This window comes from Balearica regulorum, chromosome 12 (assembly GCF_011004875.1).
Source record: "Balearica regulorum gibbericeps isolate bBalReg1 chromosome 12, bBalReg1.pri, whole genome shotgun sequence".
In the NCBI taxonomy this organism is placed as follows: domain Eukaryota; kingdom Metazoa; phylum Chordata; class Aves; order Gruiformes; family Gruidae; genus Balearica; species Balearica regulorum.
Genome location: NC_046195.1, coordinates 5,610,265 through 5,625,153, shown reverse-complemented (window position 1 = coordinate 5,625,153; position 14,889 = coordinate 5,610,265). Strand labels below are relative to the sequence as shown.

Genomic DNA, 14,889 nt, shown 5'->3' with positions numbered 1-14,889 from the left:
TACTTCGATAGCCAGTCAAGGCAAATTTATTTAAGTCAGTGCCCAGGATATAGAAATGATCTGGAGAAAAATAAGGTGATTTATGTGTGTGACGGTTCTGAGTCACAAGTGGTCTGGTAGAGGCCATTAAACTCATTGCATGAAGTATAGCAAGATTTAGATTTAAGATGCCAAAAATTAAATACTACACACTTCAGGACTGAGTATAAACCCAAACCAGTACGTATGAAAAGCCAAGTCCTTTGCAGCCTTCCACTCCCCAGAATTTCAGATCTTTTTTATTACCGATACAACAGCGCCTGTCTGAATGTGCAGAAAAGGCTGAAGCTGCACGTCAAAGTTACCATGCACTTTGAATACTTTTCTATTCAGAATATGAAACATGAAAGGAAGAGGGTTGTATTACAAATATTAGTGCAAATTAAATGATCAAAAAAGAATCTAAGTGTCCGTCATATCTTTCTTGAGTCAAAAAAACTGAAACACCAGAAGTCTCACTTTGTATGGCAGATGAGATAGGATAGAGATTGGCCTCTACCATCTGACTAAGCTAGACTGAAGGTTATATCAGGCGATGGTTAACCTAACAAATTGCCATGTAAGCCCGAGAGAGAATCATTCTGCAGATAGACAGAAGGCATGAATTTTTACTTCAAAAGCTTGTTTAAACTACTGAGGGATGAACTGCATTTTGGGGTTGACAAAATTTATTCCTTTAGTGCTGCTTGAAAGAGTATTACATTCCTTGTTTAAAAATGGCACATTTTGTAATGCTCAAACTCTAATACAGAGTACGAGGAGAAGCAGCTAATGAAACAGAATACTTGGATAAAATCAGTTATACCAAAAAGAGTGAAAATCACCCAGGTTTTATTTAGCTAGTTAGATTATGAAAGACGTATATTTCTTCAGCACTATATTGCATGTATACAAATACTGAACTACTGTTTGATTCAGAAACGACCTAAGCACCTGTCATCAGCACAGTAGTTCAATTTCAGCTGACAGAACGCTTTTGTCACAGACTAATGCCCAGAAGGGGGTAAAATATACCCAAAATATCAAACAATAAAACTAGAAAGGACTAAGTAGTGGAGACATGACCACCAATTACAAAACCTGCACCATTAAAATGGCTATTAGGATGGAGTCTGAGAAGGATTAATCTGATGTTTCAAATGCATAATATATCAAACTTTCTGGCATTATAGTCCACTAATAAAGTCAAACAGTTATTAGAAATAAGTGTTAGTTTACAGTCAATTAACAACCTTGTATGCCACACATTGTAAACTTGGAATAAGAAGACTTCATCCACATTTCTAAACAGTAGTGGAGATGACATATATACAATTCACAAGGTGTTTTTGAGAATGCTTTTGAAATTTCTTTGCAGAAATCCTACTCCATGTAACTTACTTTGGATATGTTATATATACTGACAGAGAGTGATAAGCAAGCTCTAGATTGATTTGATACAAAAAAACTCTCTCCTTGTCATTTGTAGTTGTTAACAACTCAGATTTGAGTTGTGATTTTTGCGTTTAGGTGTTTATATAATTTTTTTTTTCCCCAAGTCATTGCAAAACTGGGATTTTTGACGTCTACTTCTTCTATTCAATAATAATTAAAAAATCTAGGCAATAAGGGAAAAAAAATATGCTTGTTGTGCGTGATGCCAAAATGCCGAAGATGCACAATTTACATTAATTCCCGCTCTATGAGAATTTGTCCTAACAGGAACGAATTCTAAAAGAACTTCAACCAAAATTGAATGAAGCCTCCTACATATTTGCTAGCAAATGTAGCCTGCATCTTCATCATGCCAATTACAGCATATTGCTCCTATTTTAATCCTTTCTTAATGGGCAAGCTTATCTTCCCATTATTCAGAGAACCTTCTTGTTCATGCTTCAGCAATTGCATGACAACTGATTAACAAATTGGGGAACTACTCTTTGACAGTTCTCTTAGAATAGCACAGAGTTCTCAACACAGAAGACCCTTGGACCCTAATTTCTGTCTTAACCAGATCAAAGGCCATATATGGTGAACAGTAGCTAATCATCTAACAGCTGATGAATACAGCTTTCTTTCATCATAGGTCTCAAACACAGCATCCACTGAGATATACAAAATGACAACACTTTATCAGTCTGGTATGGCTTAAGAGCGTATTTCCTACACTCTTTAAGTCTGTGGTTACTATCTAATCTTCCCTACAAAAAGTATCGAATACTGGAACTGCAGATGTGACTCTTCTACCAGGTCAGTATATGGCACTGCTGTATACAGAATATATATAGGGTGATTTCAGCTAAATTCCAGGCGGAGCGTTACAAACCAGCATGTACAGTCATTAGCCTCTATACGAGAGAGGCCGAAGACTGAGCTAGCATAAATACTGAATTACTTACCACCTCTAGAGAGGGTGGTCGCTCCAGGCCAGGGTTGAGCTCATGGGCAAGGCTGTGCAAGGAAGTTGTCTGTACAATGCCTGGCCTGCGGATATACAGAGGACTTCAGTCTCCTGTACTGTCAATCTCAGTCAGCACGAGCTCAAATATTCACCAGAAACGTAAGGGTCAAATTCTGCCCTCAGATGCCTATCTGTAACTCCCACGAAGTTCAAAGGAAACTATATATGCATTCAGCCAAAGCAGATCTGACCCTAAGAACGCATTAAGCAGCAAGCTCACCTAAGCAGATAAGGACCATCATGCTCTAAAAGTTTATGACATTTAACATTTCCTTCAAAACTCATACAAATCAGCTTCTCAACTGAAATTCTTAAATCAAGCAACTGTATTTTGTTGGTGAGAATTCATAATCTTGAGTCTGATTTTTCAATACATGAATATTTTAAAACCAGGAATGAAATAAGAATGAAATTAGCGTAAGACACATCATGACACCACTTTAACCCTAGAAGCTGCGGTGAACATACTTCAAATGCATAACCCTGTTAAAATGCATATATCTCTGTAAATACCACCTATTTTTATGACCTGATGCAGGGCAAGTACAATTCCTGCACTACCAGATTTCCAAACCTCCACAGTATCCAAAGAATCTCAACATAACTCCTTCAGCTACAAATTGGAACATTTTCTTGGAATTGCGCTTCTAACTCACTGCAGAGTAGATGAGAGTTCATCCCCAATAATGATGCCTTTGAAGAAGATTCAGAATAAGCATATACATAAGTAAATGCACGCATCCACGTCCATTTCCAAGGCTGCCATTCATGAGGACTGTTTGTTTATATGGTTGAGAGCAAAACAATGACCTCCTCATCTTCATCAAGAGCTCCTTAAGCACAAGCGCAGAATAATTTACTTTACAAGTTAATGCATAGGAAGGGACAGAAGACTTTCAATTAAATAGTTTATTTTTATTAGAATCGTACTGCATATATAATAGACACATAAAAATATAACCATTCTCCTCACCTGTATTTTCTGGATACGTTACTTATCAGCTACTGTATAGTATACATACTAGAACCAGGAATTCTGCCTTTCTTCACATCTTTTTCTGCCCTCTGACTTAACACATATGTAAATGCGCACACACACACATATATGCATGCATTGAATATTCATTTAGATGACATTTCAGGTGAGGACTGGAACCGCTCTAAAGCAGAAAACCCACCAGAATTTTTAAAATGGGCCCTTCTCAGACCAGACCAACAGCTAATCGTCTGAGCACCACAGCACAGCCCAACATGAATTCCATTTGCAAGAGAAGGCCAAATCAAAAGACATTACTTACATGTATGAGTCTTCTTCGTTACAGAAATACCTGTAGAGAAGAAACGATACCAATGTTAGCAAAGTGACCACTGAGTGTATTCTTATCACATGGTTTTCATCATTTAACTATTTTATTTCAGACACACAGTGGCCACTATAAAAGAGGAATGAATATTGCAATGATTTGTACATTAGAGGTGGGAGTATCTCCCTTCTTTGCATGTAGACTTTAATAGAATATTCTCTCCTTACACCTCATCAATAAATGTTTCAACATGTACTGCTTAAACTTTCTTGTTGGAATGCGTATCTACGTGCTGCTGTTTTAAAACTGAAGCTGATGCAAACAGAAGATACCAACAACACTATCGAAGCCCCCTGTTATTTTCCATGGTTAAAAATTTTCCCACACTCATATTAACTAGTGCACATCAAACTACCCATACAGAACAGATTTGAGCAGTACAATAATTCATTTGCTATATTATTAAGTTCAAGTAGTTCCTTGACTGCAAGCTGTAGCTTATGCTCATTAAAACCAAATGAACAGCGCTCTCAATATGAGTATTACTTGCCATAATTCCAAGCCAGATGCAAATATCTCCAAGCTGTTAAATATACACTTTCTGAAGTAATAAAGATGTTTTTGTGCTAGACAGGCATGTGGTGGCAATCACCAATGATGGTCCAGTGCCAATGAAATTTGAGAGGCATTTTAAGAAAGCAACAGAGTGAACAGAATGAGGCAAAATTCATAATACCAACTAAAGATAAAATTAACTCTGTTAAATGTCATCAGGATTCATGCTTGAATACAAACAATATTGTCTCCATTTTAGTAGATAACTGGTGCTGTACTCGGACCCCTCAGTATTTAAGCTTCGCTCTCCTTGGGGGAAATTTTATGAGAAGAGAAAGAGATTACTGGAAACAGTACAAGCATTTGAAACATTTCAGTTGTCATTAAGGTCTGTAATGAAATTTTGGAATTGGAACTGTTTGGCTTACTATTCATGAAAGACAGACAGGCCTGAATCTCCTTAGCTACCCTCCTATTGCTTCAAACACCTCTTCCCAAAACAAATTACTATGGAAAAAAAAAAGGTTTTTCTTTCAGGCTTCTTTGTTGTGGAACATCTCAGGGAGGCAGTACGTTGTAACGATTCAGAAAAACAGACACCTTATTTGCAAATTTTGAGCTAACTTCCAAAGCCAACAGTTTTCAAACTATTCATGTTTTTGGTAGATACATAAATCCACAATGCCAACCCCAAATATGTAGCTATCAAGTTTGACATACAGGTCATGAGGAATTTTTTTTTAATGGCACTTGCGTTGCTATTGGACTTTTGGTTTTGAACCACCGAGTTCTACAAGTGTGAGCACTGGAACCTTTCTTTTCTCCAAACAGAAAAAGCTGAGAGGCTCCAGGCTTTGGGAAGAGAAGTTCCTTTGAGTAGTTTTGTAAATGTGAGACACTGGTAAGCAATTGACAAAAATCAGAACACTAGAACTTGATTAGGTATGTGTACTGACTTAAATGGAAATGTCCCAGCCAAATCTGCACATTCCCCATGCTAGGAATTAGGGTTGTAGCCTCAAACTGTAGAGCCAGGGTAAGCAATAAGAACAAACAGAAAACAAGCACAACAAAAATGAAACTTTTAAGTTACATAGGTAGCTACTACAGAGGACAAATTCATCCTTTAAATTCATATTTTGTAAGAGCCAGCTTTCTCAGATTTTCATTCCAGTCCACTCATTAGTGGGTGGCTCAGAGTAGGTGGACGGGGCAGGGCAGCTCCGTGTGTCAAGGAGGTGAGCGTTGTTACAGGAACAATAGCTTAGGGCAAGAAGAGGGGCAGAGTGAGAAGCAGCAGAGAGATCTGAAGCATCTACGTCAAAATGCGCAAACAATATATTGTGCACTCTTCAGTACGAGTGCAACAAACCCTCTCTCGGGTTTTCTAAAGATTTGCCTTACCCTTTGAATTTGAAATTACAGCTGTTGTTAGAACATTTGTTCTTTCACCAAGGAAGAGCATTTTTGCTGCTCTTTGACTTCTTGAGTGACCACTGAACAGCATGTACAGCTCCTGACAGAGTCTTCCATCATCACGAACTGTCCTAACGTTCCCTTGGCAGAAGTACTCGCGCCGCCCTTGCCTATCTGGCCAGCTCCTATAATTTTAAGGATGTTTTACGGAATGGGAAATGCAGAGAAAAAGATCTTAAATCTGAACACCATTTGCAAAACTTCCTCTCCCAACACTAGTGCTAATAAGTGGACACATCAATGCTCTTTCAGCACTATGGGAGCCATATGTGTCCTTTTCTCAGAAAAATAATGCTTTCTGTAAAATCACTTTGAACAGAAAGTGCTTATGCTGTCACTTCTGATTACTCACAGCCTCTTCACAATGGGATTTGCCACAGCTCAAAACAGACTTAGCTGTATTCGCTGACTGAGGGCCTACTTTCCCTGATACATAAAACAGTGATGGAAATATTAGTGCCTATATTTTTCTGCATTTAAAAAAAAAAAAAAAAAAAAAAAAAACAAAGGATGAGTGGTGTTTTTTTCCAATCAGATGTTTCCATAATAATTACTGATTACCATCTGGTAAGACCTTTCAGCTGTTCTATGCAGATATTTTTAGATAACCTTTTAAAACAACAGCTTTGAGGTAGGTTTTTGTGTATCTTCTTCATAATTACACTGGTAGTTGCAGTGAAGCTGAAGTATTTTGCTTTGAACTGTGGTTTTACAGTGACTAACTGCAATCTGGTGGAACAAGGATAAATGTTGCCAGTGAGTTCAGCAGGATTAGATTTAAATTAATCAGGAATCTTTACTTAGGTTAAAATGAGTTGTGAATTTTTAAGAAGCCTTCCCTTTCACACCAGTAACTGTAAGCAACTAGAAAAACTGAGCAAAAAAATGCACTGGCATATCCAAACAGTTACTTAGGTTAGATACAGTATAACTAGTACTATAAATATAAATACTAAGTATGCAACACATTCCTACATCACTGTGATGAGTTTTAGTTTTAATGCAGGAAGCCAATGACTGCTACTCAGAACATTCAAGAAATATAATAATCTCCTAGAAATGAGTGTATTATGAAAAAAAAAATCAGTCTGAAAACTGCTTAATGTAAAAAAGGGGAGTTACAAGATCTTTGCCTTTCTTTGGACCAGCACTAACTCCCACTTGCATATGTTTGAATGCCTTTCCTATGAGCCGTATCCTAGATGTCTTACGCAGACAATTCATCGGTCGTTCTTTTGAAATCAACAAGATCTCGTGAGAAACTAATTCTGCAAGTCCAACATACCTCAGTAATTTTCTTGTCAAAATTAGGCACGATTAACTGGGATTGCTCTTGTTTGTAAATATTTCTGGGACTGGACCACCAGTTTCAGTAGATTTGAGCAGACACTATATAATAAAACCTAAACCTATTACACCACCAAAAGACAAAGATTTATTTATTTTTAGTAAGTGGAGCACAAAGAACCTACTGATTCCTTTCAAAATGTTACTTAATGTAAAATCTTATTTTAATGGGATTCATTTCAAAACGTTAAGACTGGGGTAATACGTGACTGCTTGCCATTATGAGCGCTATCCTAAACAGCCAGTTTTCCACTCTTATTTAACAAATAAATAAAAAAAATAGAGGAAGAAACAACCCTAACTTCAGTGCTGCTAATACAGAAAGACTTCCTGACTTAACCAACTCGACTTCAAAGTAAAGCAAAGGAAATGTCATGAAAATACCACAATATATCACTGCCATGGTTATCAGTGAGTGAAAGTTTCAGTATTACAGTTATCACAGAATTTATCATTTCAGCAGTGCAATTTGTCATTCCTGATCAACACCAAATCTTAAACAAATTAACTTCTTAGACTTTTCATTGTTGCTATGCAAAGCTCTTTGCAACAACAATCGATTTTTTTAAATGAAAAGAATTCATACCCTGTTCCCTTTCCCCCTCCAACTAACAATATGTAATTTGCCATGATGGGTGGTATTTACAAAAATAGCTTTCTGGACGCAATGAACTTTGAAAAGAGTATCTACCAACTGAGACAGGATATTCTTTTGCAAGCAGTTAGCCTGACTGACCTTCACTAGCCAACTTCAAATAGAGATAACGATGTCTTCAAGTACAAAAAGAGACTCAGATATTTTATACATCATAAGCTATTTCTCACAGTTGCCCATCCAAATAAAGAAGCATAATGAAACACTGCTTAATCTGTGAACCCAGATCCCTGCTGCTGTTGTACAGTTGTCAACTTCCCATATTTCAAGGGGAAAACATACTTTGATGTACAGCAAGATAAGTAAAAAGTCCCCTCTCTGGCAGAACACATTACTTTGCAAAATATCAAAGGACTATATTCTTGAGAGCAATTTTCTTAAACCTCCAAGAAAACTCTTCCTCAGGAGTTTGTATGGATAAACACATGCATCACTGGCAAGGCTCATAACTAATCTCCAGGACTTCTGTTAAGCAAGTGTTTCCTTTGCTTTGCTTTCTGTGCTGAAATCGGGTGATTAACATTGCTGTGACGCCAGTATATCTGTGCAGATGGTATACGTATACGATGCTTTGCTCATGTGGGTGTGTTTATCAATATACGTATTTTTTACTTTCTTCTACCCTCCCCTCAAGCCAGCATTAGGGCTCTAGTATGTTTTGGAACTTAGTCATTTTATGATGTATTGGGAATCTTGGGGAAAGACAAGTTAAAAATTTAAACTCTGAGCCTCCTGCCTGACGTATTGTGTAAAATGAGAAAGAAAATGCATTACAAGCTTGGATCCCACAGTGTTTCATCCTGTCACTCCACTTCTTTTTCACTCTGCCACTACACAAAACTAGCTATTAAGGTAGAAGATTATATGTAACACTCGGGTACTTGCAGAGAACCTACCAAAGCACAATAATAGATTTCAGTGTATTCAGAAAGGAGTTCATTTTTTTAGAAACTTTAATAATGGTTTATATTAAAGCCTGTAAGGATCTCTGACTTGAAGGAATTTTGTGATCTTTGTAGGCCATTGTTTATGGTGACCAAGGTAAAAGTAACATATGTACAAGCACTGTAAATACAACTTAAGTGAATTTAACCAAAGCGATGTTGCAAAACAGTGTCCTTGTCTAGACCAGAAGAGCTGCTAACGATGATCAGCACACATTACTGAAAGTGCTCCAAGTAATTTTAGTACGTTGTTTCAAAAATTGTTAATCAACACTAATGCTTACAGTTGACTCAAAAGAGAAATAAATTATCTGCTAGGGTAGCAAGGATCAAGGACAACATCCACTAGGCATTTAAGAACAAGGAAACCTATCATAATTATGGGAAAAAAAAGAAGTGGAAAAAAAAAGGTTTTTTTTTTAAAGAATAACCCCACAACTTCAAACATGATCGCCATAATTTCTTTAACGTAATATTCCAGTTTTTCCCAGACTCGTTCACAGCTTTTACTGAAAAGGAAAGAGCTTACCATGGAAAACAAGGGGTTTTTGGCAAGCCTAGATCATTCTTTTGTTCTCAAGTCCATAGGCATATATCAAAGTCCCAGGAATCAAAATTTACCTAAATGCTTCAGTACTGAAAAAACCCAACCTTGCTGTCCTAAGATTCACAGCTGTTTCTTATACCTCAATTCTATCAGAACATTTTTCAGAGTTTTATTTTTGAGGTGTTGCTTTAGTCTTACTCCTAGAATCATACGGTTTTATCAGAATTAATTGCAGAAAATTTTCCGCAACACAGTTGTTTTACTTTCTACTCAAATATGGATGCAGGATATTTGAGACAGATTAAAAACCCAAGGATTTTTTAAAATAAAATGGTTTTGACCTTATTTTACCAAGATGTATGACCTTTTTAGCCCTTGCAACTCAGACTGGCTTCCTGATTCTGAGAGAGACTTGCTGCATCATCTAGGCATTTTATGACTTCCTTTTTCAGTGGTTGACAGCCTCGCCTGTCCAATACCCCTTAAAACGATAGTAGCACCTGTGAAAACGTGAATACAAATGACTGCAATTCTTTCAAAGTTACAGAGTGTTCATAAGAGAGAAAACACCACTATCGTGAGTTATTTGTCATCTGTACAATTTTCAGTTAAAAGAATTCCCTGTTCTTTCTAGATTTTTCCCAAATCAAAAATTCTTAACAGGCCCCAAACTGATTTCAACCTCTGCTGCCAAAACCGCTCCAAAACAAACAAGAATTTAAGAGACAAATTCAGGATCCAAGTGTTCATGGTGTTTAAGGCTGAGATAACAATACTGTTGTTATTATAGATGCACTTACTGTTAGCCCAAAACTAAAATACTAACTTCTCATTTGTGATTAATATTGAACAAACCATTTCCTCCTAATAACATTCTGGACAACTGACCACATGCAACTCTGTTTCAAATCTTCCCATAAATAGTGTGTTCCTAGCTGTATGGAAACTTTACATTAATACTCATTTGATACTGCTCTGAAGAGTCATCTTTTTCTGTGTGGATCTCATAAACAAATGGCTACTAGGTGCTGGCATCATATGTGACTGCTGGCACGTGCTGACTTTTTTTCCTATGATGTGAGATTAAATACTGAACAAATCTGAGAAAATTACAAACAAAACTCTTAATTGCAAAGATGATCTTTAACTGCTTCCTCAGTCTTGTACAAACTCACCAACAGTCCCTCTGAGCTTTGATGTTTCTTTTGTCCTCACAAATAAACGGTGTCTTAGGTTAGGAGAAATAAAATGAAGAATCTTCATTAAATAGTCATTATGTTCTTATGTGACAAATATCGCCACAGAACATATGGCCAGAGAGCAGGCTAAATACCCATCCCACATTTGTACTGTATTTCACATATTTAAAGTGAAAGATAGTTCAGAACTGTATGTAAGAGTATATTGCCAGCAAGAGTCTTTATAGGAAAACCATGAATTAGCTTTGTTTTAATGACTATTAGTTACACAATTGACCGAGCAAATCACAAAGTAATGATTTCAAAACAGTCTTGCAGAGCAAAAGTTACATTGACAGAATCCAGCGGAACATAAAGTTGCATAAATCCAAGCAAGTCCTTACAGTTCTTGAAATACACTACAAAGTGTAAGGAAAACCAACATTTCTTAAAAGCTGTCACAGACTTTCTGAGTATCGTATATTTACTTAAGCTGTGAGCCTTACTGCAAGTCACCATTTTACATAGTTTTAACAGTGACAGGAGAACATTGCCGTGAGTCTGGCAGACACTACCACTGTAAGCACTATGCTTTTTCCTCCCTGTGACATTCAAAGAACAAAGTCTCCTTCAGCTAAAGGCTCTGTCCTATCAGCACACTAATGGGAACAATTCGTTTAACTTGCACTAGATATACAGGCAAGAAGCTCTGCAATGTGTGTAGTTTCCTGAGGGGAATCAATCCTCACAGCCGGCCCTCACTATTTGATTCATTGACTACAGTTCTACTTTCTTTCTACTTAGTGTGGTCTTGCACAAAGAAAATATCCCAGCAGATGTGAATTGTTAAAGGAGTAGAACCATTTTTGCAAACTCCCTGCTTGTTGGTATCAAACAGCACCATTTGTAAAAGCAGCAAGTTTGGTGTGTACGTGTGCTGGACGCCCCATAGTCTGTACTATTGTAGAAGTAGTAGTATGGCTTTTGTTTTCCATTTCGAAGCATAAAATTGCTTTTTACTTGGCTGGTCTCCCAGACCTACCATATCAGGCACCTCATCCCAAGAATACTTTTGAAGTAATTTCAAAGCAACATTTTACTTAAACATTGCACTCTCCATTCTTACACAAACCTTTCAGACTGCCCTGTTCAAGACTACTGACGACCTTTAGAAGCATGATCCAGGCCTCAAAGAGGTCATGGTGTTTTCATAAAAAAAAAGAAAATTATCAAACTACAAATAAAAACTGAGGGTGGGAGCTATCTTTCTGTACGTTAACTGAGGCCAACCATTTTCAGTCATTTCTCCAGATGCATGGAAATCGAACTGTCCTCAGCAAACCTGAAATTCTCAGAGAGAGGCCCAGGAGCTGAGATAACAACCATGAGGCTGCAGTGGTCCTGATTACACCAAGTCTCACCTAGAGGCAGTCCTTCAAGATGGGACATAAAAGAAGCCTAAGCGCCCCTATTCTGTGCCTTCACGTAGCTAGGACTAAGATGTGAACGTTTTCACACAGGCTGCAAATACATTCTGGAAAAGAGTCTCCTGCACTAGCTACACACTTCTCACCCAGTCGCCCTTTTTGTAGCTTATGTTCTGTTCTAATTAAAACTATTAAAAGTCATCACTCTCAGATGCCTATACACACCTTAGATGTATCTTTGTCCAGTTCTGTCTCATATAATTCTGTAGCATTTCTTTATAGTTCTTTTGGAGAAGTATCAGCAGTTGCAACGCCAATTCTTTCCATCATCCAGATTCCCACTTAGTGTAGCTATTTGCATTAAAACTCATTTAACATTACATCACTCGAGATGGAAGTGACTTGTCAGCATCAGGTAGGCTCTGTGTGTCAATCTGACACCAAACCCCAAGGATTCTTCGGGTGAAAGGAAACAAATGATATAGTATCATGTTCTGAAGTATACTTTCACAGGTATACATGGTTTTAAAAGATTGCATGTACGTACCTCTTTCTTTAAAATTAAATCAAACTCTAAAAATAAATGAAAATGACAGAACTGTTTTGGACTTTAGGAGCTTCAAATGTACATCTATGCATCTATCCTTTCTTTAATAAGAGCTTAAATCAAAGCTGGCATGCAAAATACTTGGTTAGTAGGTATGCTGCAACAGGTCCTGCTGGTTAGTCACATCCAAGTATTCCCCCTTCTTTTGGTCTTAGTCAAATAAGTTCACTTCTTTTGAAATAAAGAGATCATCAAGACTGATGTAATTTCAAAAATTCAAAAACTCATTACCAATTCAAATGTCAGTCTTAACTACCTGGTTCTCAGGAATAACCATGAAAAGAGAGAGTGTTCACAGATGAGTTCTTTCAAATAAGCCAAATTTACCTAATTAAAAAGAATATATAACAGTTCTCCTAACACCTTTCAATGAGAAGTTAGATTTGTACACTCATCAGTAAAAGAGAGAACCACCTACAATTTATTCATGCATTCAAAGCAGAGCAATTTTTCTGTATGGCCAAATCAAAATGTTATTTGTTCTTGCCCCTTGAAGCCAGTAGCAGTTGTATATGGCAGGCAATTTTCAGCAAGTGGAAGTGCTCATGGAAACTCAGTATGAGAGCATTAAGCATGCTCTTAATCCATGTCAAAACACAATTTCAGCTTCATAGAGTTTTAACTGCTGGATAAAGTGAGGATGATGGACAAAGATTATCAGCAGTATCGCAAAGATGCCAATGCCAATGAGAAGAGCACTCTGCTATTAAGTTTTGCCCGTACCACATTCCAATGCCTTTAAGCAGTCCCTACTGTCCTACTACAAACACTGCTTGGTCAACTCTAGGACAATGGTCACTTCTAATAAAGAACAGATGCATCCATGGAGTAATCAAATGTACAACTCTGACGGCAGTGGAAAGGAGCTGGTCACGTTGTAAAATTGGAATGAGAAAGTATATAGGAAAGTTACTAAGTAATTGGAACTCGCTATATATTTTATCTGAAAGATGGCATTTTGCCTAGCACCCCCCCCCCCCCACCCCGATACAGCACAGATAGGGCTTCTCTGCTGAGCTGGAAGAAATGGCGCAGGGGAAGGACAGCATCAAGTGATTTATCAACACCATTTGCTCTGACATACAAGTTGCTCTGGGAGATCTCTGATCTAAATATAGCCACAATAAAGTCCAGGTTAAATTTTGAGAACAAGCAGGAATATCATACAAGGTGATATGCTTGCAAGCTACAAGCACCTTTTTTTTGGTCAATTCTTTCTGCAACTCACAATCAAGCTGTGCAATTGCACTTTACTGGGTAATTTCTGTGACTGACTATAGGTAGACTTGCAATGTCTGCAAAGATGTGAGGAATTTAGTTAAAGAAAAAAAAAGAAAAAAGAAAAAAAGAAAAAAAAGAAAGAAAAAAAAGAAAAAAAAAAGAGACAATTAGATTCGGGCAAATCCAAAAAAGCTAAGATTTTATCCCATACGAAAAGCAGGCAACACTACCACATGTACTTTTTGTGTTTTCCTTGGTGTTACTGAGTTGGCTTTTTCCAGTACTTCACATCAAGTTAGCGCTTATATATCCCCAAAACCCAAACACTATCTGCAGTTTACAGGCAAAGAAACAAAACCTAAGCAGTTACATAACTACCACTCATGTATTTATAAACTGGGTTGCCTGGCTCAGAGCAGCACTCTTAATTCAAAACCTCTCCAAGCAAGGATTTTCTCACTGCATCTTTCACAATCAGTTCACAACTTCATCAAGATGACTGAGATATCACAAGATAAGCAGTATAACGTATCTGAGGACCAGAATTTTAATGCTGCATCTCATACTGTAACCAACATATATTTTAGAAATGAAATTGGGGCCTCTGTTCTAAAAGTAGTTCATGTAATAATGTGCTACGGTCACATTTTTATATGTATATGTGCTAAGATCTCATCATGAATACACAGAAAATAAATGTTTCCTAAAGGTTTTTCAAATCATTCTATAGTATTGAATAGATAGTTCCACACTGACTACAGAGAATTCAGTGTTGTTTTGTAGATTTCTACAGGATTTAAAATGACAGCTGTCTCATAAGGTAGTTATTTCTCTACCATGCAAGCCCTTTCAAAATCATGAAGGAAGTTATTAGGCTAACTGAATTCCTTGGTCCACCCCAATGACTTCCATCTACTTAACACCTTGGATGAGTCTGGCCCATTGCGCATCAAACGCGGCCAACGTTGGATGTCAAGTTCTTGCTATAACTGGAGGATTACTTTAAGTTTAATTGAAAGGTCATCAATATTTTTAATAAAGAGCGTATTTTCTTTGCCCAGTTGTTCCGCAAAGTATTTATAAGGGAATATTTTTGATCTGAAAAAATGGCTTCCTTGCACATTACTTCATCTATCCCCATGGAACACT

The 14,889-nt window shown here is 37.2% G+C and overlaps 1 protein-coding gene across 1 annotated transcript in view; it reads right to left on the bottom strand.

Moving 5' to 3' along the window:
- The window catches only part of RORA (RAR related orphan receptor A), a 376,296-nt gene that overhangs the window by 113,104 nt on the left and 248,303 nt on the right, over positions 1–14,889 (bottom strand). The window contains exon 2 of the mRNA XM_075764654.1: positions 3,778–3,807. Within this exon, the coding sequence (XP_075620769.1) occupies positions 3,778–3,807 (30 nt within the window). The remainder of the gene's footprint in view (positions 1–3,777; positions 3,808–14,889) is intronic.